Source organism: Dysidea avara, chromosome 10 (genome assembly GCF_963678975.1).
Source record: "Dysidea avara chromosome 10, odDysAvar1.4, whole genome shotgun sequence".
Classification (NCBI taxonomy): Eukaryota; Metazoa; Porifera; class Demospongiae; order Dictyoceratida; family Dysideidae; genus Dysidea; species Dysidea avara.
In genome coordinates this window covers 14,421,257-14,448,514 of record NC_089281.1, presented here as the reverse complement: position 1 = coordinate 14,448,514, position 27,258 = coordinate 14,421,257, and the positions used below count along the sequence as shown (strand labels likewise).

The 27,258-nt window shown below is 39.0% G+C and overlaps 3 protein-coding genes across 4 annotated transcripts in view; 1 reads left to right on the top strand and 2 right to left on the bottom strand.

Annotated features, from left to right (window-relative positions):
* Positions 1–2,797, bottom strand: part of LOC136267975 (N-alpha-acetyltransferase 30-like) — a 4,922-nt gene extending 2,125 nt beyond the window's left edge. The window contains exons 1-2 of the mRNA XM_066063199.1: positions 2,439–2,797; positions 2,268–2,391 (exon numbers count right to left, since the gene is read on the bottom strand). Of these exons, the coding sequence (XP_065919271.1) occupies positions 2,268–2,391; positions 2,439–2,747 (433 nt within the window). The 5' untranslated portion in view covers positions 2,748–2,797. The remainder of the gene's footprint in view (positions 1–2,267; positions 2,392–2,438) is intronic.
* LOC136267963 (guanine nucleotide exchange factor DBS-like) lies at positions 2,672–12,072 on the top strand. The gene is made up of 23 exons (XM_066063182.1): positions 2,672–2,827; positions 2,885–2,956; positions 3,001–3,133; positions 3,181–3,280; positions 3,337–3,432; positions 3,565–3,672; positions 3,720–4,106; positions 4,164–4,286; positions 4,894–5,085; positions 5,134–5,811; positions 5,857–5,906; positions 7,282–7,348; positions 7,401–7,507; positions 7,556–7,625; positions 7,679–7,768; positions 7,927–8,019; positions 8,069–8,119; positions 8,163–8,240; positions 9,298–9,474; positions 9,522–9,611; positions 9,666–9,744; positions 9,793–9,976; positions 11,821–12,072. Exons 1-23 carry the CDS (start codon positions 2,815–2,817, stop codon positions 11,963–11,965), a joined length of 3,183 nt encoding a protein of 1,060 aa, XP_065919254.1. The 5' UTR covers positions 2,672–2,814; the 3' UTR covers positions 11,966–12,072.
* LOC136267965 (polyribonucleotide nucleotidyltransferase 1, mitochondrial-like) lies at positions 11,956–27,258 on the bottom strand. Of its 2 annotated transcripts, XM_066063185.1 has the most exons (26): positions 27,133–27,258; positions 26,945–27,083; positions 26,756–26,861; positions 25,157–25,206; positions 25,042–25,105; positions 24,464–24,511; positions 24,349–24,410; positions 20,365–20,413; positions 20,245–20,318; positions 18,938–19,044; positions 18,834–18,885; positions 18,388–18,445; positions 18,241–18,337; positions 15,567–15,669; positions 15,452–15,522; positions 15,369–15,405; positions 14,425–14,494; positions 14,285–14,374; positions 14,068–14,231; positions 13,945–14,016; positions 13,181–13,247; positions 13,041–13,124; positions 12,803–12,993; positions 12,701–12,753; positions 12,577–12,652; positions 11,956–12,218 (listed from the first exon to the last, which is right to left on the bottom strand). In XM_066063185.1, exons 1-26 carry the CDS (start codon positions 27,240–27,242, stop codon positions 12,057–12,059), a joined length of 2,256 nt encoding a protein of 751 aa, XP_065919257.1. In that variant the 5' UTR covers positions 27,243–27,258; the 3' UTR covers positions 11,956–12,056. The 2 variants fall into 2 exon arrangements, with proteins under 2 accessions (XP_065919257.1, XP_065919258.1); XM_066063186.1 differs by lacking the exon at positions 27,133–27,258 and having other exon boundaries at positions 26,756–26,884; positions 26,945–27,074.

The window sequence follows — 27,258 nt, the reverse complement described above, 5'->3', positions numbered from 1 at the left end:
AATATTTTTGGAGGTCGAATCATCTAAACACTTACACTGTTGGAGATGCCAGGAAGACTGATGGCCTATCATCAGTGTTCCAATGTCCGCCAAACTAAGTTTGCATGCCACTGTAGCTAGCTGCAATTTTAATATAGTTATAGTGTCTAGTCACTGGGTAGAGGCTGAGGCATGAATTGTACGTTCATCGTACAACAGGTACCTGTTATCAGTTTTATTGTATCTTGCATGCTTATTTCTGGCACACAAAATGCATAGCGCCGGTGACTACTATAGTATGTTCACGTTGAGCTGAACCTTCAAAAACATTTAATAACTCATGGATGCAATTACACACGATCTTGAAATTTGGCTCATTTGTAGTACTGCTTGACCCGCTAAAAATATTTCAAAATCTTGTTGTTCAAATGTTTGACATAATATTTACGGTCAATCAAAATTTTCACAATACATTTCCTATGGGGAAGCCATATAAGTACAGTGTCCACTACAGCCCTTTCCCGAACTTGTAATGGAGCCAAACCGTATGTGTCTGTTGTTGACACCTTTGCTGTTACCAATAATCATCTGGTTGGCTGAAATGTTAACTCTGTTGAGAAAAAATCCACTTTTAATTTTTAGCCGTTTTTCAGGATTCAGCTCAACGTGAACATACTATACATGGTGCTAGGTTCTATACCCGAAAGTGTGCCGACTGCAAATACAGCATCAAGGTGAATAGCTCCATTTTTAATTATTTGCTGTACACAGGTAAAGTATTTCTGTGGCTTGGGCTGTCCGCAAAAATATAACACATCGAATTTATTTTATAACTAAATTATCTCGAATGAAAAATTTCCCGATTTACGGTAAGCTTGTTTTGTTAGTCTTGAGGTAAGTTCTTACCTCCATCAACTGTTTTAATCTCAGTTGACACTGATTTTTTCCCTACTTGTGTTGATGGTAGGACTAGTTAAACAATGCCACAATATCCTGCGAAGCAGCACGGCTTTGCATGGTGTACTTCACTTTATTAATCGACTTGTTTAATGCATTTTGGCAGTTTCATTTCGATTCTCTAAAATACTACATGATTTTTCAACTTCAGCACAAACGTTGTTATGCGAGATGGAATTTCAATAGTACAGGGCAAAATTTTATGGTATTGTGGAGACTTCAACACTATTTTCCCAGTGGAACTAGACTGTTCTTCATAACAGGTAGACAAAAATGATTGATCATCGAAATATTAAAGGACGATGAAAACCACCCAAGACAACAGAAGCCAGAAGCATTAAAGCACTCTACATAAACTGCAATACCTCAAGGTTATTGAAAATAACTTAGGGACAACCAAACCACAAACTGTCATTCTGGCCACATGTACGCAGAGTGCATCAATGGCAGATATACACGCATGCCTCTGTTTCTTATCCCGGCTCCATAGGCTCTAATATCTATGGTGTATCACCCCCTTAAGAGGAATCCGACACTTCTTGTATGTTTGTGTGGTAATCAAGCTTGCAACATCCATTTCAGAAACTTTTTCCATAAACTATAATGTATATAGGCAAAAATCAGTACAAAAGCAACCAGTAGAAAAGCAACTTGGAAATCAGAATCACGGTGGAAAATCTTGTACATGATTTCAGACCTCAGACAGTGACACACGGGCACTCACTGTAGGTAGATCTGCGACCACGGTCAAACTCCAAGTCAAAGGGCAAGGATAAAAAAGTTCACAATTGAAAAATACTGAGCTAAGTCACAGGTCAAATGTTGGAAAAGGCTAAGGCTCTTAGCAAAATTTCGGCAGGTCAAGATTTTGACCATGGTTGCAGATAAACCTACAATGTGTACTTACGTGATACCCCCTTACACTCCTCAAAACAGGTCGAGATTCAAATTTCTGGATTTACTACACATTCAACATGTCAAACTAGAGCTGTGACACTTAACTGGTTAATCAACCAGTTATTTTTATAATTTCAGTTACTGGTTATTTTTTCTTATAACCGATCCCTAATATTTTCACTTAAAAACATATGGTTTGGGTACTCTTTTCATCCTTCAACATTGATATCACACTTGTTGTAGGATTCAGCTTTATGTACAATGACTTGTTGCCTATTACTTTGGCCAAGTATAATCAACTATAAACTTGTAGCTTAAAAACTAGAAAGTTTTGTTAAATTCAGTTAACCAGATAACCGGCAGTTATATCTGATTTGTCCAGTAACCGGTTATGATATATTCTGTCCAGTTTCACAGCTCTATGTCAAACCTACCTATTCTTCTCTTCCGATAATTCTTATCAACAGCCAGCATTGCTATATATCCTCTCCTGGAGTTGTAGCGGTGAATGTCTAGTTTACAGACAATGGCTCCCACATATTGATTGTCACATTTCGCCTACATAAATACACGCTCTGTAAATAGACGCTCCTAAAGGGGCATACCATCAAGCAGAGTTTGGGCCAGTTGTGAATGAAGTAACGGTATGTATATACAGAGTATGGCTCCGATAGGTCGGCCTTCATCAACCGCATAATCTCCGGCAATTGTAGCTCCGACTCGTACGGGACATATTCAATCTCAGACAGCTGTTCAGTTACTTCACTTTTTGTTTCATTAGGAGTCTGGAGAACTGGTAATGCTAATTCTGCTTCATGTGATCCTGCCATTCCGCTCAGCGTGTACAGCGGTTCATAGTTCACGTGTGCTGACGTACCACTGACATGGTGCGCGATTATTAAACTACATTTCATCAGAGGTCGTGTGAAGGAATTATTAGCAGTATCCCTCGGCAGTATCAGAGCAAAATCACCAGCCGGGATGTCTACACTGTGTAAGCATTAACCGCTAATATTTCACTACTCGCGAATTATTAGGTACGTGTTGCTAGGTCAAAAGGCAGTGTTTCCATCAGTGAAAATCCCACTGGAAAACCTCCTCACTGGATTAATTTTCTTATCAAGTAAGAACACCATAGCCTAGCCTCGTTGGTATATTGTTGTACAGGTGGTAAGGATAAGTCTGGGAGGATATTGTTAAGTGTCAATTGTACTGTGTGTAACAATGAGCCACAAATTGTCCAAAACTTGAAGCAGAATGATCTGGTGGATATGTTCACCTATTATGTGTCCATGTCAAGGTGTGTCATGTCCATTAGTGTTCAGTAGGATAGTGTTGTTGCTATAGTGATGCAGCACGAGCGTTAGGACTTACCGTGATAATTAATGGAGCTTCGGTTAACCTAACTTTCACCAGATCTCTACTAGATGCTATGGTCCTGTTTCAGGTAATATTAATTTTTGCCTGAAAATGATCTGTTAATATTTTATGTTGTTCTGTTAGCAATCAAGACCTTGGATATTTCACAAAATTTTCATTGTCCATGCTAAGGAAGCCTCGGTGGACAGTTTAATACAGGAGTTACGGGAAAAATTACCAGTGAGATAAGTTTATTGTTATCATTTGTGTAGGAAGTATTATTTTAGGACTAAAATGGTTTTGTGGTTATTATAGAGGAAGGGCCTGTGGCCTAGTTTTTATTAAGTTAGTGACCATCATGTTTCCCCTTAGTTAAGTCTAGTTGATGATCTGGCAGAATATGTTAGTAAGGATAATCTCACAAGTGAATTTGGTGGAATTCGTGAATACAAACATGTTGACTGGTTGAAGTATCGTATGGTAAGTGTGCAGTAGTGTATGTAGTGTGATATTCGTACCTCGTATAGCAAGTAGAACCTTTTGTGAGTGACTGTTGTAGCTTATCTAAGAGATTAGCTGACACAGTTGAAGTACTCATGACACCAGAGCTACCTAGAGACCTCACCAGAGCTAAAACAGCTGTAAGAGCACATCAGGACCAGAAGACTGCTGTGCTTGATAGCCTGCACGTTGACCAGTTGGTTGAAGAAGGGAAAAAGCTTCAACATCGCATGAAATCTCCATCGGACTCACTAAAAGATAATACTGACTTTATTGAATCCACCAGTCTAGTTGGCAGACTGCTATCTCAAGTGCACTCAGTTGGTGAGCGATTGTCTCAGCTATGGCAAACGAAGGATACAAAATTACAAACAAATTTGGAACTAAGAGAGTATGAATACAAATGCCAACAGGTTAGTGTGCTGTATCACATGGCAGTGTTAGCCTCTCTGGGTGTGTGTTGTACATAGGTCAATGACTGGTTTAAACTTTACTCAGAAGAATATTTTCAGACCAATGATGATTTAGGAGAAACGAAAGAAGCTTCTACATGTTTTCTGAAAGAGCTTGATGAATTTGAAGCATCTTCTAAGGTGTGTGCATGCGTACATGTGTGTGTCAGTGAGGCAGCACAGCCAATTGGTTAACACAACAACCTGGTAGTTACAATGTTTCAGTTTCTTATTAGTACTTTACAGTGGCCAGCGCTGAAGGTCTGACAGCAACATGTGCTGCAGCCTTTGGATTACCTAACCTAACAGGAACTGGAGACTTTTAAAATGATAACTTGACCTAGCTATAAACAAGAAGGTGAAACAGAAAAGGGCCAAAGAAAGGGAAAAAATTCCTCCTGCCCCAGTATTCAAACTGCAGGCCACCCAACGTCTAGTCCCTCCAGGAGGGATAGATTTTCTTCCTGTAAACCTAAGTATTTATTCTTATTAGTACTTAGGTTTAAAGGAAGAAAATACTCAGTTTCTTCCTTTAACTCTGTACTTTAGTTTCAATGCTCAGCAATGCCCATAACCAGTTGTTGGGAAATTTTACTCACATTACTCCAGTTTACCCCACTATTTAATCAGGAGCTCATAATATTCCACCTTTGATGCTTTAGAAGTTCCCGATTGCTTGTGTGTCTGTGTCTATATGTGCATGCAGACAAGTGTGGATGCATTTTAAGGGTATCTGTGTTGAAAATAGGAAGTAGTATCTAAAGCAGAAGCATTAGCTGATGAAGCTACAAAGTTTAAAGGATTAGATCACATTGACGGGGACAGTGTGCTATCTGTCTCAGACCAGCTTCGTCAGCAAGTAGCTAAGTTTGAAGCTTCATTAGATACAAGAAGGAGAGCCCTACAGGATGCCATAAAAATCCACACGCTAACAGAAAAGGTACTACTATCGTACTGTGCATTAATTTCAAATGATATTCTGTCTTAGGCCATAATATGGTGCCTTAAAGTTAACAGTATTTTGGTATACTGTAAACCAAATTTGGAAAGTTTTGAACAGAAACTGTCAGAGCTGGAGTCTTTATTGAGTGATGATGAAGAAGCCCTCACAGCTAAAGAACAAACTGAGTTACAAGAACTTGTTGAAAATGTTCAATCAGTGTGGATCAAAGAAAATGCCATCTTTGCTCTCAATCGCATTTTAGAAACAGTTGAAAAAATTACAACTTATAAAGAAGCTCTTGAAAAGGGTATAGCAGAATTCAAACTAAAGTCAAAGCAAAAATCAGCTGATGGCTCACCATCGACTGAGGATAGTGTTGATTCTGGTGAAGCATTGCCAGTGTCAAGAAGAAGAACCCCAGATCTTTACGATGAAGGAGCCGGCTTGTTGTTGTGTGAAGATCCACATGAACCACTAGCAGAGGTTGAGGCTGCTCTGAATAAGTCTCTGGAAGTGTTAGATGCTCAAGTGCCCACAGCTCCTGTCCTACAAGACTCAGAAGAAGAGTACAGCTTAACTGGAAGGAAGAGAGTCTATACATTCCCTGAGCCAGAATCAGATGGCAAGAAGCATACAAAATTAGGGCGAATGGCAGAAAGCTTTGATGGTGGTTTTTATTCCTTCTTTTCATCATCGAAGAATGATGAAGCTGATGTACCAGAGGTAGCACAGTCATCATTGATGTTACTAGTTTGTATATTTTTGTAGGAAGGGGATGGATCAATGCAGTCACAAACTGATATGGCCAAGAAAAGAAGGTAATGTATAAAATTGAAACCCACAATTACTGAATTTGTCGTTGGTTACGTTTTAAATACATTTCTCTAACACCATTCAAGGGTGGAAGTGTGTATTCACTCGCGACACCCACACAGCATCGATCATCCGGCCTCATTCGATTGGGTAGATCTGCAGGAGGTGTTACCGGATATACAGGGTCCCCTAGGTGACTGTCTTTCCTGTTAGCCGCGGCACAGTAGAGAGGCGCCCCATAGGCTCGACCTATCACTAATAGGAGCCACTTCCATAAATGGCATCGCTTACCAGCGGTTTGCCGTTTTTTGTGCTCTTCGCGTTTGCCACGTCGATATACCGTTTTTCTCGAGTATTAATCGAGCGCGTGGACGTGCACCACCAAGACGAAACGCATTTCTCAGGGATTTATCGCAGGACATGCAGCGTTCTGAGCCATGCCCCCCTCCCCCCTGGAAGCTCAGCCGTCCAAACCGTGAGCCCCGCAGCTGGCTGCATGTCCACATGCGTTGTTAGGCTGAAGAATAAACATTCATAACATCCATGACCAAGCTCATAGGTTTGAAGCGTGGCATAAGCTGTACCATGCACTCCTGCAAAGTCAGTTACCCGTAATGGTCAATGCAATTGTTAAGATCGATATTCAATTTTGACTTATTTTTAAAGGCCAGCTATTGATACCAATCATCAATTAAAACATAAACAAAAAATTTAGATACCTGACCCATGGCTACTATGCACTAGTCTGGATCCTTGCCATTCAACCACCACTGCCAGCTGACCACTCTCCCTTCTTATAAATGCGAGTTGAGAAGGATAAGGAGAAAAACCATGCCTGGTGAAGAAGAAACTAAAGCTTCACTCTTGAGGTTTGCCGTTAAGCATAGTGATGTCTTTCACTGTCGGTATTAGTATGAAGGTACCAGGACAGTCACTTCTCTCCCTCCAACCCTAGCTCACCTCAAACTCACCAAAAACACAACTGGTGTGCTGAATACTTGAGTTGTTCTGGTTGGTGTCAATAGATTGTGGTAGCACTTATCGACACTGACAGTCAGTGTCAATATTTAAAAATTGCATTTTGAGTTGAATCCATTGATTTTCTCTAGTACTCTCACAGCTTTGACCATCCTGGTAAAACAGTTTTTGACTGTTGCAAAATTGGCTTTGCTCGTTGACTTTGACCACAATTGCAGATCATAGTACAGTGGCTATTGGAGTGACACCCTCCAGCATGATCATCAAATACAACATAAGTGTATACTATTATATACACCAAGACTTTCATTGAAGTCCCCATCCACTTGAACACATACTGTGCACTGTTGGAGTATTTTTTATAACAGGTAATGAAATTAATGTCACTCAATTTGTATGTAGGCAGATAATGACAGAATTGGTTGAAACGGAAGAAGAATATGTTAAGAAGTTAGGTCATGTGTGTGAGGTGAGTGTCCATCCTAATACAGGGCTAGGTGCAGTACAGAGGTGTTTTATAGAACTATATTGGAGAGCTAGAGATGTTGGAAGGATTACCAGGAGGTCTTGTCGGCAAGAAAAACATCATGTTTGCTAACATAGAAATGTTGTATGGCTTCAACAGGGAGTAAGCTCTCATTATTATTGGTTATTTTTCCACGATGATTTCCTATAGCATGTTTTTACCACAACTACAAAGCATCAAACAAAGTCCAATGAAACTTGGGAAAGTTTTCATTGACAATGTTGGTAGTTTATAATATCAGTAAAGCTGTTAATAATATCACTTCAACAACAGGAAGGATTCATAATGAACTACTCATGGTATTTCAAAAACATGAGAGCACAAGAAAAATTGATGAAGGAGTGTGGGGCAGAGTACTTTGCTGTAAGTCACAGGCATACACTACTAGTACTCTATAATAGAACGTTCACTTGGGGTCAGATATTCAAACTCAATACAAATTGTACTGCTTTAGTAAAAAAGCGTTATTGTGTTGGGGCCATATGATTTTACAGTTTACAAATTGTTGTGTTCCACTGCAGCCAATACAGAAGAGACTTTCTGACCCTTTTCCTCTGATGGAGAATTTGTTATTGCCTTTTCAGAGGATGACTCGCTATTGTTTATTCCTTGAGGTAAGTAACTAGCCTACCATGAGCTAGTATCCATGGTGATATTCTGCAGAGGATGACTAAATATTCACAATCATCAATTAGAGGATATGATGATCTCAAGGTAGTATTGTGTGGTTGTCATGGTGATTATTTAAATTGTTTAGGAAGCCTACAAGATAGCCAATTTTGTTCTTCATCATGGTGACAATATGCTAGCTGTTGAAAACTTGAGTGGTTTCAGTGTAAGTACTAGATGAATTTCACAATAGGGGAATAGGGATTTCTGGGGACAAAACAAGAAGGGATCACTGGGTGGTAATGAAAACCACAGAACTCCATAGTGACTGTCAAAAGTGAAATGCTTACATTCATCCTTTTGAATATGATAAATAGCGTTACATTATCACTCTGGTGATCCCTTCTTGTTTCATGGTCTTTTTCAACTATCCCTATTTCTCTTTTGAAACTACTTTTTATTAATTTATTATGATTTGATGCAGTTATCCATACACAGAAATGACTGTTCTATTAGAGTGCTTTAAGTATAGTGGTTCTATTAAAGTATTTCAACATAGCTCTATATAGATTTCAGTTATTAGTAAAAGTAATTGCTCATGCACTATTCACGGAACAAAAAAGCCACCTTGCAGGTTTCATTAGTGACAAGAAGCTCACACCAATAAAACCCAATTCTGAGCAAAATCTTTTATGACTGCATGTGTAATGGACAAAGAAACATCCTGGTTTGGTCTGTTTTCATTCCAAAAAAAAAGAGTCATGGACATGCACACATGCGTTGCTACCTTTTATCCTGGAATGCTCCTTGTAAACTGTTGCTGTGTTTATGAACCGATTTCATTATTCTCTATAATGTACTTGTTTCATTTTCACTAGAGGGCTTTTTTTTAGTTAAATGATGTTTTTTCCAAGTTAGTTTCTTTTGGTAGGTTCTAAAACAATTTTTGCAACAACAACAAAATGTGTGATCCCTATTATGAACCCAGTATTGTGGTTCATGGTATGAACAAAATGGCAAATTTCTGAAACACACATATTGCATACCATTTCCTCTCTACTTGATACACCTATATATTTACTCCTTGCAAATAAACACCATAAAGTTGTTTAGTTGAAGGATGCTTTTTTGGTGTGCATTGTATTAGGATTTTGCTCAAAAAAAAAAAGAACATGCACCATACTACTTCACACAAGGGTCCAGTGGGCTAAATTACCATGAGACTGACTGAGCAGACTGAATGAACCTGTCAGTCCTGTTATGTGTTTATATTATCTTACCAGGGTGGCCTAATTGAACAGGGCTTACTACAGCACCAAGGTGACCTCACTGTCGTCGAGGGAAGGTTTAGCTCCTCAAGAAGGAGAGTGTTCTTGTTTGAGAACATGATCATTGTCGCTAAGAAGAACAAAGTAGCTAAAGGTAGCACGGAAACATTCACCTACAAAGAGTCTTATAAAGTATGGCTGAGTGTTAGTGATGATGAAGTTTTCAAGTCTCTTTGTAGACAAATGAGCTTGGTCTCAGAGAAAACATCAATGGCCACCCATTGAGATTTGAGTTGTGGGATCGTAAGAAGCACACGATTGTGTTCCAGGTTCCTACATGACATCAACCATTGCTGTTGTTACTAAAGTTACCCATGTTGTAGGCTGATAGTGAAGAGGATAAGATGGAATGGACTGATGCCATACATGATTTGTTTATGGAGCAAATGAAAAGATTAAAGGGTCAGTCATGATCATTAGCAGTCAGAAATGATATCTTTTAATCACCAGAAACACAAGAGATTTATCAAAGACCAACATCTATAGGGTTTAATCGTAATGCTCGCAGCATGAGCATGAGACGACGTACCAACAAACAGACAGGCAGTAGAATGAGTGCTGATGTCACAGCATTACCTTTACCTCGTCCCTTCTCACAACTGAGCAACATATCTGGCTCTTCTGAAGCTACGAGGTAACATTAGTAAATTTATTGAGTCTGTTGTAAAAAATTAATTTTACTTGCCTGGACGAATTCTTGTGCTTTTAAATTTTTGTACAATGAAGTTGGGTTGAAGGTAGTTAATAAATACCTATTTCAGTTACTGATGTGGTTTTCCAAATACCAATTGTAGTAATTAAATTTTCGGAGGTTTAGTGATGGCCATACATGAAGTCAAGCCCCATATGACCATGTTTACACTGTGGACTAGCACTGATCTATGTGTGTTTGAATATTCACAATGGATTTTATTTTATTTTTTTGCTTTTCTTTTCATACAATTGTCATTTTATTTGTTGCTTTAAAAGATACTAACACAATGTGGGTATAAGTGTACATCAAAGCTTACCCAGAGTGTAGAATCATGCAGTACGATAGTACTGTATAGTAGGGACTACAAAGGCTTGGGTGTGGCCCATGAAAAACACCACCCAAAAACCAGCCTCACTTTTCCCAGACGATGATGAGGCAGTATTGGTTAGGCAAAACTAAGCCCAATCAAACCTTCAGGTAGATCCAAAATGCTTTCAACAAGTTGCTACGGAATTTAAAAAAAAAAACTAATGAAATTTTCTAGTGATTGACTGACTGAGTAACTGACTGGTGCCTTCAAGCAAACGTAACTCGATAATAGCTAAGGTGTGTTCGATGTCGCTTTGGCCCGTTTTGGCATACCGCAGTACATACAATGCATTCTTCATGGACTTACCTTTGTGTCCCATTCATCTTTGCTGACAGCGAAAAGTGTCGATTTGATGGTAGCATGTAATGGCTTCCCTTTCATCCATATTTTTCATTGTGGCTACTTTGATTGCAGAGATGCTTTGCAAACAGTTCTTGATTCGTACTGTTGTGTAATAGGTTGAACATACTAACAACGAAGTGTAATGGATCAGACGATAATTGATATAACTGGGGCACACAGCACCATTTCTTTCTTTTGATGCGGTATGCGTGGGTTCACCAGTCATAATTATTATTTACAAAAAAAGTGAGCAACAAATATACAAAAATATTTTGGAATTTTCAACTGGAGTAGGGACCATAGCACATCGATAAAAAAGTACTGAAACAAGCTGGAGTAGTGGATGATGATATTAAATCATTTAAACAATAAGTGTTATATTCCTACTGTGCATTTCCATTATGATATCTTGAGCACAGTAGGGATATAACACTTCTTATTGTTTTACTGTGATTTAATATCATACAATACTCCAGCTTGTTTCAGTACTTTTTATCAAAGTGCTATGGTCCCTACTCTAGTTGAAATTCCAATTTTTTTTGTGTACTTATCTAATTAGTGATACTATGGTATTTTCCATACCATTCTTCAATACCACCCATTATATCCCTAGTGAAGATTCTAGTGTACTATCTGTAGATTGTAGTTGTAACATTTGGTGAACTGGTAAATAAAGTATGTTGTAGACTATGAATGACTGGGTTCTAGGTTACATGAGACCAATAAACAAAGTATATTGGCAGGAGCTTATTGAACAAATAACTACCATAATTATACAGTGGAACCTCAGTTATCTGTACCCCACTTACCCGGATTCTCGGTTAACCAAACTACAGAAATGACTGCTCTATTAGAGTAATGACTGTTCTATTAGAGTAGTTGAAATATTGATATTTAAAAAAATATTCTTTATGCTATTTAAGGTTATTTATACAGTTTCAGAGATACTGACTTTTCAAACTTATGGACCACCCCTGGTTACAAGGGGTTCAGATAACCGAGTTCCACTGTAGTCCCTGTAAAGTCTGTTATATGGCTATACTAAGATAACGAATGATTGTTCTTCCTATAGCCAAGCATCCAGTCACATTTCTGGTCCAATACCAGTAGAACGAGACAGCAGATATTCTTCAGGTGTTCCAGCCGCCATTGCAACATCGACAACATCACACTACGAGATCATTGAACCATTACCTCAGGACAACTCTACCAGTTAAAAAACTAGTTTTGATATGATTTGATATGAGCATTCTAAGAGCTGTATAGTTTGACACACATATAATTATATTAACTATTTACAACAATATATTATGTCTTCTTTTGAGTGTTCTCCAGTTTTCTACGAGCCTCTGCTAGTATGGCTTCTTTCTGTGTGATTGATTGCCGCCCAGTTAACTCATTCTTACCAATATAGTAAACTTCTGGAACTTCATCAGAAACTTTCAATGTCCTTTTATTGAATTTCTGAAGCTGTGAAGATGAGTAAGAGGATCAATACCACTACAGATGAACTGCAGTTATCCAGACCCCACTTATCTGAACTATGGAAACGACTGCTTGATTAGAGTAGTGACTGGGTGTTGTATTATACCCTAAAACTATTAGGGTATAATACAACATTACCAATGTTGTTTATAGTTATTTACACACAGTTTCACAGATATGGAATTTTCAGACTTATGGACCACCCCTGGTCCCAAGGGGTTCGGATAACTGAAGTTCTACTGTACATGCACAACACACATGTACAGTAAACAGCAACACATTGACTTCACAAGTGAAGATATATGCAATGTGATCTACCTGATGTAGCCATGCATTTACTTACGACTTCAGGCGACATCTCATTTACATGCAGTAGTGATGTACAAGTAGAAGTCACTTGAAGTAGTACTCCATAAGTTCTGTGGTGTATAATGGAGTAGTGATAAAAATGTGTTAGTAATGGCTACCTTATCTCTGCCACTTTGAAACTGTAAGGCTTGCCAAATTCTAGATCTACACCCTGCAACACAATAATTTACTATACAAGTTGTGACAAATTTCTAACTTACATTTTCTAATAATGCTTTAATCTTAGGTAATAATCGATCCATTGTGGCCTGATCATAAGAGTACACTGCTATTGTGCTCTCGTTTATGTCATGAAAGTATATTTCATTCTCTATCCCCAATTTGGCCTTGACACAATTTGACCCTGTGCTAAACACCATGGATCTCTTGTTGCCTGGAACCTGCAAGGTGACTGGGGGCAGGGCTGGTGAGCAGTTGTCACACCCACAATACACTCACCTGAGCATGGTGCTGATGGCTTCGTTGTGGATCGTGGACAAGACTGAGTGGTTGCCATGACATCAAGTACTTGATGTCTTGCTTCTACATGACATTGTTACAATGGTGATATGTGTAGTAACTATGGTGATGTATAGTACCTTTGGAAATGTGAACTGCCTCCTCAAACAAGTCAATAGGAATCCCCAGCATATTCTTGACATCGACCTGTGTAAAAACGAGTTCCTTCAATATTTTTCAGGGCAGGGGAAGCAAGATTCACTTTACTTCATTATAACTGTGACTACAAGATCCTGACTTGTTAGCACAAGCCTTTATTGTACAGTACAGTGTACAGCATTTATAATACACAAGCAAATCTCTAGTATTGATTCAGTGCAAGAACCTTTTCTGTTGCCCCACTCTTTCAAAAACACATGATCAGGGCTACTGAGAGAGAATTTAGGGGGCTTGAGGCAAATCAAGAATGTGGGACCCCTTAGAAGCATGCCAATCTAGGGAGGTCTGGAGGGACATATCCCTTCAGGAAGTCAAATCCTCTGGGGTTGAATACAAGCAACATTTGATTTGACTTTAGGGTGACTGCTATAGTAAGCTTTATGGTAAATACAGGAAAGTTTTAAACACTACACCCTCTGAAAAATTGAATGTGAGACAGTTTGTTAAAGTAGCTACCGCCTGCTTGACTGCTGTGTTAGGGTGACTGTTCTATTAGAGTATCTTGTGTATAAGTCTGTTTTGTGAATGCTATCCCACTAGCAATTATTATTGATGCCCAAGCCTAGGTGGCTTCTTTGGGACCCCCAACAAAGTAGGGCCCAGGGCAAAATGCCCCAGTTGCCCCATCCCCTGACTCTACAAATGATCCCTGGGTGTCAATTATATAGATATTTCCTATTGCTACCTGAAGGCTGGTTATTCCATGTCTAGTTCCTGCCATTTTGAAGTCCATGTTTCCAACAGCATCTTCAAACCCCTGACAACAGTTACATCATTACTTGTTACCCATAGCAACAATATCACCTACTAAAATATCTGTAAGTATCTTGTATTTAGGGAAAGTGTCATTGTCATGGCAACCAGACTGGGTGACCAGACCACATGCCACGCCTGCTGTGGCGGCTGTCATGGGAACACCAGCATCAAATAGTGCCAAACTTGCCCCGCATACTGAAGCCATAGAACTTGATCCTGTATGACATAATTGATTATATTATAACATCACATATATACTACATTATTACCATTAGAATCTGTTACTTCACATGCCACACGTGTAGTGAAGGGGAAGTCCCCTGGCACTTGTGATTGTAGTGCCTTCTCAGCTAATAGCCCTGAAAACATATTAAAACATGTGTTACTAGGTAACTCTAGGTATACTCACCGTGGCCAATTTCCCTACGACGTTGAATACCAATATTCTGCCCAATTGTGTTTGTAGCATATGGTGGGAACTAGAGTAGTACAAATAACTACTTGGATACTGTACAAGGTTATAATAATTGTATTAAAAAGGATCACCTAAGTTTGGATTGTAGTTGAGAGATACATACATGTCTATGGTATCACAAAAGTATTGTAAACATATACAACACGACACATTGTTGTTAATGTTGGTGAGCTAGTAGGACCACAGACATACAGACAGCTTAATATAAATAGACCATATGCATGTAACTAGAATAAGTGCAAACTATAGCTGCTATCGTGAACAACGAAAGTTTGGTGCAATTTAAGTTTGATGGATCAGCATGCAAAGTAGGTCAGTGGATGAAAGTTAATTTTATCAAGCAGCGAATAAAAATAGCTAGTTAGCAAACAAATTTCCTTCGATTTGCCAAATTAGCCAAACCTTTGACATGCCAAACTTTATCATTTACATTGTGAAATGATTATTGTTAGATCTAAATGTGCAGTCACACTAGAACTAAACTTCAGTACCTTTAACTGATGAGGAACTTAGGTTTTAAACAAGTGTGCTGTATGTTTGATTTAATTTGCAGATTTTGTTAATCATATTGGAAGACTGTCAATTTGACAAATGGGTTCCCTATTTATTGGCCTTGGAACTTATATTGGCAAGATTTTGTTTTGGCAAAGGCACCAATCACCAATCATGTAATACCAGGCATTAAACAGAAATACTATGTAGATGATCCAGCTCTTTTTAGAAAACCTCAATTCAACTGATGTTTTCGACGATATACCCTGTCTTTGTTTAGCGATGGTAAATAGATACTGCCTCCTAGTGCTGTTTGGATGGACATGTGTCTGTCTTTCCTACACCACTGTACTACACACACAGATGCACAAACTACAGATACTCACATCATAGTGTAACATAAAGTTCTTGTGTTGTTTTCCCCTAAATGACACAACCAATCAGTTGTTATAGTAACACAATGACTAACTCAATAATTCTAGTCACTAAATCAAGCTTGGAAACTTTATCTGGTGTATCCATGGTAACAGCAGAGAACACCTTCAACCAATAGCAAGTGAAAAATATAAAATGGTACAGCTTACTGCAGTCTCTCCTCGTCTAAACAATGACGATCCATGAAGAGTAGGGAATATGTCCGTCTCACAGCTGATTGGACGTAACTCATTCACTAGTCGTCCATCACACCTAGAATACCAGCCATATACATTTTCAAAAAGTAGTACATGCATTCAGCACTGTTCAAAATAGGACCTCAATAATCCAACTCTCACACCACCAAACAGTAGTATTGTCAAATGGTGTATGTTCTATTAGAGTAAGTTATTTACTATGCTATAGATCAAGCCACCGGTGTTCAGATGAGAAACTCTAACAATGAAGTGATGTGTACAGTAATTGACACATGTTACCAGATCTGCAAGAACCCCATATGTTAGCGCATTTTTCAAATTCCATTTTATTACAATTTCTTTATCTAGATAGCCAAAGGGATGGCCAACTGAAGTTTCAGCTCTAGAAGCCAAGAACTGTCAAAGTTACAGTGCTATAAAGTGGCAACAGTAGAAAAATCGATTTGTACAGTGACAATACGGAAAATAAACTACAGGCACTTAATTAAACAATCATAACTTATGAACGCAGCCCTCTTACCAAGATACAACTTACACCATTGGGTTCTCCATGAATAGGCGAATCCATTGCTGGGTAAGTTTTGTCTTTCAGGCCTTTTCTATGACCAGGGTGAAGGCGAAAACATGAGAAAAAAACGACAGTGAACCACTCGTCCAATGCAAGGCAGACTAACGCTCATATCTTCCGACTCCTTGGGAGTACTGACAACTATCTACTTACTCTACATACTACTACAACTACAAGCAGCGGAATACTACTAAGGGAAAGGGGATGGTCATTAATGTCAATGGCCTGAAGTACGACTACACTGTCATCACTTCCAACAGCACTTTCCCAGGTATATACTAACACATCTAGTGGCCCTCTCACCAACCAACCATAAATTAACTCAAAGGTGACTTGTTTCCAGTTGATCTCCCTACAAGGTGACTTTTTTTTGTAGTTGAGCTTTATACAGAGTACTGGGCGGAGAAATAGGAGGGGGGGTAGAGGGGCAGTGCCTCTTCACTTTTTTCCAATGCCCAGATGTTAAAAGTAAAACAACTGTTGCAGTCATTAGTCAACTTATTTTGCCTTGATTTACTAGAATTTGTGCTAAAGATTATGCAAGAATGGAATACTGCATGAATCAGTGCTGGGAGTGCACGAGATCGAGATACTCTAATAGAGCAGTCACTTAACTACTCTAATAGAACACTCAGTGGAATCATATGAGTTGGTGCAATTAATTCAATCTGTCTCCATTATATCTATACATAATAATCAAGAGCATGAGCCTGTCTGAAATGCCTTCATTTACTGATGTATGTACAGTATCTTAATGATAGTCATTGTTATAATATTATAGGAGTATCCCATTTGAGTATACACCTGAAAATACTCTCAGATTCAATATCAAAGCATTCAAATCTCAAAATTTTCCTGTGGGACAGACCCCCTAGTATTGGCATGCTTTACACACTAAGGTACAGTTAATGATTTTAAAGCACTTTGTAACTTAGAGCCATCCCACATGCCCCCCCCCCCCACTTTTGAGTACTGTTCTCCACCCCTGGACATCTCTGTGTGGTTATTAAAAAAATGTTTGCATTACACCAGTGTAACTAAAAAGGTCACCTGTAAAGTTCAGCTATGAACAGGTCACCCAGTAGTAAGTTCAGCTAAAAAACAAGCCGCCATGTAGTAGTAGAACAACTCAACATTTCATTGCCATGGATAATATATTAGACGATAGCAACAAATTATTATTTGTTGTAGGTTGTGAATGGATGACATGAAACAAAGATTTTGGAACTACTCTTGCTTTTGGGATCATGATGCTACCAAGATTTTTGCTGTTATCACCTACCTTCATTGTGAAACAAGTGCTTTAAAAATTTATGGATTTTTTTTTCGATTTTGTAAATATTCCACCCGTTGCGTTTATTGCATTCTACTGTAAAAGTAGGCTTGCACAAACATATGGGATTCTTGCAGATCCGGTCACTTATAAATGAATGAATGGACTTCATCTGAACAATTCTGTGATGGAACTGACACATGTACAGGTGTTCGGGTACTACTTGCCATTTCATTAAGTGTCAATAATCATAACAAATGATGGGGCCAGTTCGTTAGGGATCGGCAGATATTTAGTTCACGCTTCAAGTAAGCTTCAAGACAATCATTTATCATCATTGTACTAGCTATAGGAACCTTGAGAAGGCTAAGAGCTTGTAATACAGTAAGAATCTTGACATCAGAACTATCTGAATCAAGATATGTACTTTATTTTGCAACAGCTCTGATTTCAGTGAAATCCATGAACCAACCGTAACAGCAATGCCACACTGTGCTTCTTATTTACAGAGAGAATTATTGTATAATATACAGTGGCCCTTCTATTATCCAGCCATCAATTAATCAAAATTCCAATTTCTGAACAGTAGAAATGACTGTTCTATTAGAGTATTTTGTCTAAGGTGTACATTCTATTTGAGTAATTAAACAGGACTCTGTTTTAAATGAATGACCTTAAATTATCAATTAACAGAACACACTCTGGGTCCAATGTGTTCAGATGACATTGTAGTTTCAATTACACTTAAACACATGTCCAACTTCTACTAACCATTTACTACTAACCTTACACCACGATCCAGTACTAAATCGCCATAGCAATGGCCAACTAACTTCCAAAATGAATCCTGTACTAATCTTGTATTAGTGTATTCATGTGATGCTACATCACCATGGAAACATGTGTACCTACCCAACTATTCATATATATACCTAACAATTGTTCCTTAGCAACATCAAGAATTCCAAATAAGTTATCATCTCGACTTGTCTGTGAAAGAGTAAAACCATATAGTAACATATCATAGGTAATAGCAATGACACACCGGAGATACACACCACATGTACACACACACAGACATGCACACAGACACACACTACAATAGGCAGACACACTACAATAGGCAGACACACTACACTTAAGTGATTTTCCTAGAACTCTATCCAAAATATTTTTCAAAAATGGCCATCTAACATGACAATAGATACAGAAAGGCCAGTGCTACAAAACATTTCTAAGGAACAAAAATTTTTATAAGCAATTGGGAACAAAGGCGTACAAATGGACAAAATGAAGCATGCACGCACATACACACACACACACACACGCACACACACATACCAGACAGTCATAAACACACAAGGATGGACAGACATACCTTACTATGAGCCACATTTAGCAGTACTGCAATAATCTGATCACTAAATGTACTACACCACAAGTCACCAATAGCAACTACATCACAACACATGTACAGTTTACCTCATGTGCTTCTCAACATACTCCGGTGGAAGGAATGGATCAAAACATCTCTTGGCTACTCCACACTCCTTACTGAACTGCTGGATTGCAGCTATGATCGGCTGAACCTGTTGCAAAACAGGTGAGCCACTACCACTCTAGCTACACCAATCGTACATGCAACCAAATATACAAATACACGTACTAGTACAGTGGAGAGTTGATTATCCGAACTAATATGGGAGGAAGGGTGTTCATATATTTGAACAGTACATAAAATCAAACATCCATTGATTTATATTGAGAGTTCAATTACTCTAATAAAGCATACGCTTTATGACATAATACTGTAATTCACCAGTCACTTTGATGTTCAGATCATCAAATGTTTGGATAATAGACTATCCACTGTAAACTGAAAGTGTTTATAAAATTATCGGAAGTATATGTAGGCCTTTATTGTATAGCCGGAAAGTTTGGCGAATTTGGCAAGTGAACGATAAGTTCACCAAACTAAAATCCGCCAAATCATTTCTCCAATACAAATCTGTAGCAGTTCAACAAATTCGCCAAACTTTGTTCTCGCCAAGATCCTATAGCGGCAAATTCACCAAAGTTTCCTCCCGCCAAAGTCTCCGGCTATACGGTAGTACACAACTGAGCGCACTTGTATACACTGTTCACTTGATTACACAAAGATTGCAATTGTGATTACTGTGTTTTAAGTTTGATTAGCAATAAGTATTTTCTCAACTACAATCTGATTACATTGTGTTTGTGTATGTGTGCCAAAAACTAATTAGGTTAATCATTAGTTTCAGCTTCACCATTTTCCTTGCCACATCAATGATATTTTTACCACTAGTGATGCTCACATATGTAAGTTCACAATCCGTATGCATTGTGTCTCTTCAAGCACAAAATTTAATGATAGTTACAGCTACGTATATCACCAGACATTACAGAAGAGTACTGTATTTACTTGTGTAGTAGCCATACTTGGGTGGTGGTCAAATTCAAAGTCGTTACATCAATTTTTGAATCAACGCCGCAGTGTTTAACCAACTACATATTAAGTTGTTGTAATCATGGAACTAGTTGTGATTATGATTACTTTAGCATTCAATTACGACTGCACAACTTTCATGATTACGATTACTTGAAATATCTGTAATCGATGACAATGATTACCCCATGCATTGTATTAACACTGTACAATGGAGTAAACATTTAACTTCAATCATTAAGACTCTAATACATGCATTATTTGTATTGTAGAGTGATTCAGTACATTGCTAATCCCTAAACTACGTACATGCAGCACTTACTGATGTCAGTCCCATCTGGACAGCTTCACAAAATCTTGCCTCCTCAACTTCAGCACCTTGTCCCTCTGCCATTACTGTAATTAGAGTGTGAACTACACACACTGAATCACATGATCTCACCGATTCTATCATCACTACAGGCAACTATGATGTTCAGCTTGCTGGTCACCTAGCAACAGCATAGAATACTGACTAATTATAAAGTTAAGTTAGGTGTCGTGATTTCAGGTGTCTAATGTGTAGTGTAATAGCTAAATAATGTAATGCAATGTTGTACTTATAATTAGATAGTCATATAGTGTGATGTAATTCCATGTATATTCTAATACTTTAGGACTATATTGTTATCCTTGCCATTGCGGTTAGCACATGGTGACAGGACTGGGATCTCTACGAAAAACAGGCTGTTCTTTTGCTAATGGCGTCATATCAAGTGGCTCCCCCGAGTGCCTTCAACTTCTCCAACCCTGAGGAATGGCTGAAATGGATTCGCCGGTTCCAGAGATTTTGTCAGGCATCTGGTTTGAGTGAAAAGAGCTCCAAGAACCAAGTAAACATGCTTGTTTATACTATGGGCGATGCAGCCGACAATATCCTTTCTTCATTTGGTCTAACAGATAATGACAAGAAGAAGTATGAGACAGTCGTGGCGAAGTTTGAAAGTCACTCCATTAAGAAACAAAATGTTATATTTGAACGTGCTAAATTTAACCAGAGAAAGCAAGAAGAAGGTGAGTCAGCTGATGCATTTATTACAGATCTGTATTGCCTGTCTGGACATTGTAAATACGGTGGACTGCGAGAGGAGATGATTCGTGATAGAATTGTTGTTGGGCTACGCGACTCTACCTTGGCTGAGAAGTTGCAGCTAGTAGTGGACCTAACCCTCGAGAAAGCCGTAACAGCAGCCCGCCAGGTGGAATCTGTAAAGAAGCAACAGAAAGTAGTTAGAGCTGCAGAAGGTAGCCACTCTACACAGTTGAAGATTGACACCATAGGCACCACAAAGTCTAGTGGCAAGAAGTTCAAATCAGTTGGAACTAAAGCAGTTGTTAAGCAACCAGTCAAGCCAGTCCCTCCTACTGTTTCAGAGATATGTACCAGATGTGGAAAGCATCAGCATCTTGGTAAGCAGCAGTGTCCAGCTCATGATGTGACGTGTTGAAAGTGTCACAAATGTGGCCATTTTCAAGCTATGTGCCGAACTAAAGCACTGAAAGTTGTTTCAACCGAGGAGCAGGGAGACTCGGAGACAGCAGACTCATTTGTGGGAGTAATTACAGAATCTGAATCTCTGGAAATTCCTACAATCAGTACTGGAACTGAGCCATGGATGTTTACTATTTCATTGAACACATTTCCGGTCAATTTCAAGATTGACACAGGGGCTGATGTCAGTGTCATTCCAGAGAAGCTTTATAAGAAGCTACAGGCACCACTACTAGAACCTACCAAGAGATACCAGATAAGCTACAAGTATGAGGACAGTTCACTGGTACTCTTGTACACAACAGTAAAACAGTGCAAGATGTAGTCTATGTAGTCAAAGGATTACGTAAAGCCCTTATTGGACGTCCAGCAATCACTGCATTGCAATTGGTCTCTCGTATCAATGCTATTGACTCTGTTCTACAGGGAATAGTTTCCAAATTTCCAATGTTGTTCAAAGGCCTTGGCACCATTGACGGTGAATACAACATAGTACTGAAACATGATGCAAGACCATACACCCTTGTAACACCCCGACGAATTCCTTTACCTCTGAAATCTCAAGTTGAAAAGGAGCTCCAACATATGGAGAAATTGGGTGTTATTCGTAGAGTTGATACTCCAACTGAGTGGTGTGCAGGGATAGTCGTCGTCCCCAAGGGCAACAGCAAGGTACACATATGTGTTGACTTAACTAAACTTAATAAGAGTGTGTGTCGTGAACGCCATATTCTCCCTTCCGTGGAGCAGACTCTAGCACAGCTAAATGGGACCAAGGTGTTTAGTAAATTAGATGCCAATTCAGGTTTTTGGCAAATAAGATTGTCAGAAAAATCTGCATTATTAAACACTTTTACTACACCTATGGGAAGACTGCTTTAACCGTTTGCCATTTGGCATAACATCTGCTCCAGAGTTTTACCAGAAGAGGATGTCCCATATTTTGTCTGGCTTGCCAGGTGTGGTCAGTATGATTGATGACATTTTAGTGTTTGGCCAGTCCCAGGAAGAGCATGACCACAGACTAGAATTAGCTCTTAATAGAATTAACAAGGCTGGCATTACTCTCAATTCTGAGAAAAGTGTGAATTTTCAAAGAAATGTGTCAAATTTTTGGGCCATGTGATTGATGATTCAGGTATTCATCCAGACCCAGAGAAAATTCTGGCTATTCAGCAGATGAAAACACCAACCAGCGTTTGGAGACCATGGTCTCGGCCGATGCCTCCAGTTTTGGCATAGGTACAGTTTTGGCACAAAAACAGAGCAACCACCAGTGGCAGCCAGTTGCATATGCCTCCAGGTCACTGACTTCAACTTCAACTGAAGAAAAGTATGCCCAAATTGAAAAAGAGGCATTGGGCATAACTTGGGCATGTGAGAGGTTTAGTGAGTACTTGCTTGGTATGTCTTTTAGGATTGAAACAGACCACAAGCCTTTGGTGTCACTCTTGGGTGTTAAGAATTTGGAAGAGTTACCAGCTCGAATCCAACGTTTTTGAATGAGACTAATGAGATTCACCTTTACTATCTTGCATGCCCCAGGCAAAGACCTGACGATTGCCGACACTTTGTCCCGTGCCCCTGCAGCAACAGCATCAGATGCTGATGTTCATTTCTGTCAGGACACTGACATGTTTGTTAATACAGTAATACCTTGTTTACCAACTACAGAAAGGCAACTTGCTGAGGTGAAACAGAAACAAGCAGAAGATGAAGTTTTCCAGCAGTTGAAGAAATACTGTAAGTCAGGATGGCCTAACAAACATGACGTGCCTGTTGCACTTAGACCATACTTCTCAGTATCAGCTGAGTTGACAGTTCAACATGACATTTTGATGCGTAATAACCAAACTGTGGTTCCGTTGTCTCCGTGTCAAGATATTCTAGCCAGATTGCACACAGGACACCAGGGGATCACAAAGTGTCGCAGAAGAGCTTTACAATCTGTTTGGTGGCCCGGCCTCAGTAAGCAACTAGTGTCAACCTGTGTGGAGTGTTGTAGAAACAAGCACCAGAATGCTGAACCTTTACTACCAGCTTCATTTCCCAAGCTTCCATGGCAAAAAGTTTCCATTGATATGTTTGTGTGGAATAATTCGCACTATCTCTTGGTCATTGACTACTTCTCTAGATATATTGAGATAACGAAGCTGACTTCTGAAAGTACAGGTTGTGTCATTAAACACATGAAATCAATCTTTGCAAGGCATGGGATACCACAAGAGTTAATCTCGGACAATGGTCCACAGTATTCCTCAAGGGAATTTACTAACTTTGCTAAGGAGTATGGATTTGTACACGATACATACACAGTGGTAAGACACATACTAGTCCTCAGTATCTGCAATCCACAGGCAAATGGTGAAGCTGAGCGGGCGGTGAGAACGGTGAAAGCACTTCTTGAGAAATCAAGGGATCTATACCTTGTTTTGTTGACATATCGGGCTACACCAATCATGGACACTGGCTGTAGTCCTGCAGAATTACTCATGAACAGAAAGATTAGAATCACCATACTCCAGATTCATCTGTGCCACCCATACGTGATGGAACCGTATACACACGTAGTGGGCGAGTTTTGAGGCCTCCTCAACGCTACTCTCCTGACAATAACTAACTGTAGAGTTCATATGTTGTAAGTAGAATGTATTGCTGTAGCCTATGTAATGTACCAATATATTCTTAGTAGGGGAGATGTAGTGTAATAATGTAATGTAATGTTGTACTTATAATTAGATAGTAATACAGTGTGATGTAATTCCACGTATATTCTAATACTTTAGGACTATATTGTTATCCTTGCCATCACGGTTAGCACATAATGTAATACAAATGGGACCACGGACCAAATGCCCTGATTACCACACTACACATATCCAACTACTCACTCACCATGTCACTATCACTAGGATTGATCACTAGCCTGTCTCCCACCAACCCCACCCTTACAGCTCCTGCGGCAGGACAGTGATGATGTCATACACTATGACATAATAACAAACAGTACCTATGGGTCCGGCACATGGGACATCAGATATGGCCATAGCAGCTGATGCTATGTAACAAGTAAACATGTATGTCATACAATTAGGTATGTGTGTGGGGTCCAATCTTTATAATAGCCTCCCCCCAAAAATTTAGCATATTATAGACACTTCTGAGGCTGACAAAATTGTCCAGATTATCAAGGTGTCCTTAATTTTCATGTCAAGCATGTGATTTTATATGTTAAGAGATACTTTAGGACTGTAACTAATCATCCACATTAATAGATTCCACTGTATTATAAGTTTTGCAAGCCACAAATCATTTGATTTTCTCTGTAATATTACGAAAACATACATTACAATATCTAGTACAGTGGGACCTCCAAACACCTATGCACCAGTTCAATCACAAAATCCTATGTTCAATCACACATACACCAGTTGACAGAATAATGCTTCTAATAGAACAGTCACTTTACAGATGGATAATCATAGGACTTTTTTGTACAGTGTTGCTCACATTTATTCATTGCAAGTTAAACTTTCAAGATACCAATTTCATGGACATAACACACAAACCTATACAGTGACAATTTACCGCCATTAATTGCTAAGATGGCTGGATCATGAATACCATCATAGGAGAAGACACGACACATCACCTTTAATAAGAACATCATCACTATAGTAACCAATGAAGTGATATGTCATACTTGTGTCTCATAGTTGTATCCTTTAGTGAGGAATGGCCTCAGGCTACGATCTGTAAAGATACCAAAAGTATGGCATTAACGTCACAAGACTCATCACTACTTTATATAACATGTGCATTTGTACAGAACTAAGCTTTACTAGTCTATTAGTGCAGAATTAAAGTACAACCAATATGATCGTGACCCCATTGCTAAACTAATACCAGTAAACGGACAACCTATTCACCAAATTAACAGTTTAATAAACAAAATCAGCATAATAATATAATTCCAGCCAATCAAATCATCCATACAGTATACTGGACAAGTTTTGGAAGAGCTGATCAGGCAAAGTTGATTCACGTAAAAGGTTTTAATAAAAGCATGAGGGTAGGAGGCCATTTTTCACTATGGAGATCGAGTTACATTACGGTGGAGCTGCATTTCAGTTAGATTTACCCACTAAGTCTAAGCTTTATATCCACATGCAAAAAATGATATAGCTAACTATATCTGACAATGCCACAGTTACAAGCATAGTTAGCTATAACCATTGTATAAGTGTAATGCAGTATATCACTGATAGTAGCTATACTTGACCATTATGTTCCACAGAGTAAAGGAAAGGTGTCTATAAAGACTGTAGCAATCATTTCAGATGAAACCAGAGATACATTACAGGTGGAGTAAATCATAAGTTACAAAATTGCAACATTCATTCGTTTAGCTGTGCATTACTCGGCAATACATGCTGAAGGTGGGGTGGAGGGGGGGTAGCTTACGAGCTGGGACTCTATCTGAGAAAATCAATTAGAAATCAATTGAAATCCTGAAATCTGAAAACACCAACAAAAATATGGTTATTTCCGTTTCCTTCTGTTTATACACTCAATCAAGAGAACATTGGGGACAGTCACGACTACAAGATTATGACAAAGATGGGCTTTCAGAGGATGACTATAAGTACTACAGCTATTTGGAGTAATTGACCACTGGATGTTTTGTAAATTAATCTGTACAAAGTATGCTTGTTCATACTCTGGTACCGTCTCATTTCCAGCACAGGTAGAAGTGCTTGATGTTGTATTTATAAATATTAATTGAAATACCAATTAAATATTGGGACTCTTGTACACCATTTTTTGGCTTTTGGGGGGTCGTGAGCTACCCCTCAATACATGCAGTCTGACTCAGTTGTGCCTGACTGTTTTATTAGAGTATTTGACTGTTGTATTAGAGTATCTCAACCTTATGAAACGAAGATCCCAGAATCCAAACTGCAGTGCACATAACCACCTTTTCTACTCCTATGCATAAGCTGTATATGCTACCCTATTATTGTAAAACTAAACATAATTGATATCACTTGATAAATAATAAGCAATCTTTAGTACCATGCGGGTGGTTACGATAAACTGTGGGCTGGCCTAACTGCTAAATAGCCAAGGCCAGTTAACAAAGTAAGAATGGCAAAATATAACCTTGTACATAGCCAACCCTCCCATAACATAAGGGCATTACAGCAGATATGGTTATATACTGAAATTGCTGTAAATGTGGGCCAACATTTCAAGTGTCCATTATAGAGAGGTTATAACTCATACAATGGTGCTACCATACCAATGGCTCGGCCAGTTAGGATCTCCCGGTCTGAAGGACGTAACTCTCGACGTGCAAATGTTGACGGTATTCTTCTCACTGCAGCAGCCTTTTCTCTGTAGTCCACCTGTTAATGGCGGTACTAATTAACTGTAGGGGTAGACAGTATACCCTCCGGATACTATATATCTATGATAGTAGGAGACATACCTTCAGTGGGGCGCCAGAAAATATGTCATCATTGAGTCCCTTACTTACAGCAGTCACTAACACGGCACTACCGCCAGCACGAACTAACACGGACCCGTCCGCTAGACGTGCTAGCTTGCCAGTCGAGAAAATTAGCTCGCTACAGTATCCGAGACGGTATCACACATTTATACAGCTGCACCACTCACGTGTCTCCAACATTAGCGGTTATTTCTCTCTGGCGTACTGTCGTGTGTAGATTACTGGCAGAACAACGAGCTAGCCTGCTGCAGATTATGCTGCCACGTGTACCCAACATATTTTATATCTTACGC

Coding starts and splice junctions, on each gene's coding strand:
- LOC136267963 (XM_066063182.1), top strand. Junction 7,349..7,400: donor AGTTAGGTCATGTGTGTGAG/GTGAGTGTCCAT, acceptor GGTGTTTTATAG/AACTATATTGGAGAGCTAGA. Junction 9,977..11,820: donor GGCTCTTCTGAAGCTACGAG/GTAACATTAGTA, acceptor TTCTTCCTATAG/CCAAGCATCCAGTCACATTT.
- LOC136267965 (XM_066063185.1), bottom strand. CDS start 27,242: ATGTTGGGTACACGTGGCAGCATAATCTGCAGCAGGCTAGCTCGTTGT. Junction 25,106..25,156: donor GATACAACTATGAGACACAA/GTATGACATATC, acceptor TTCTTATTAAAG/GTGATGTGTCGTGTCTTCTC. Junction 24,411..24,463: donor CCCATGTGCCGGACCCATAG/GTACTGTTTGTT, acceptor GTCCTGCCGCAG/GAGCTGTAAGGGTGGGGTTG.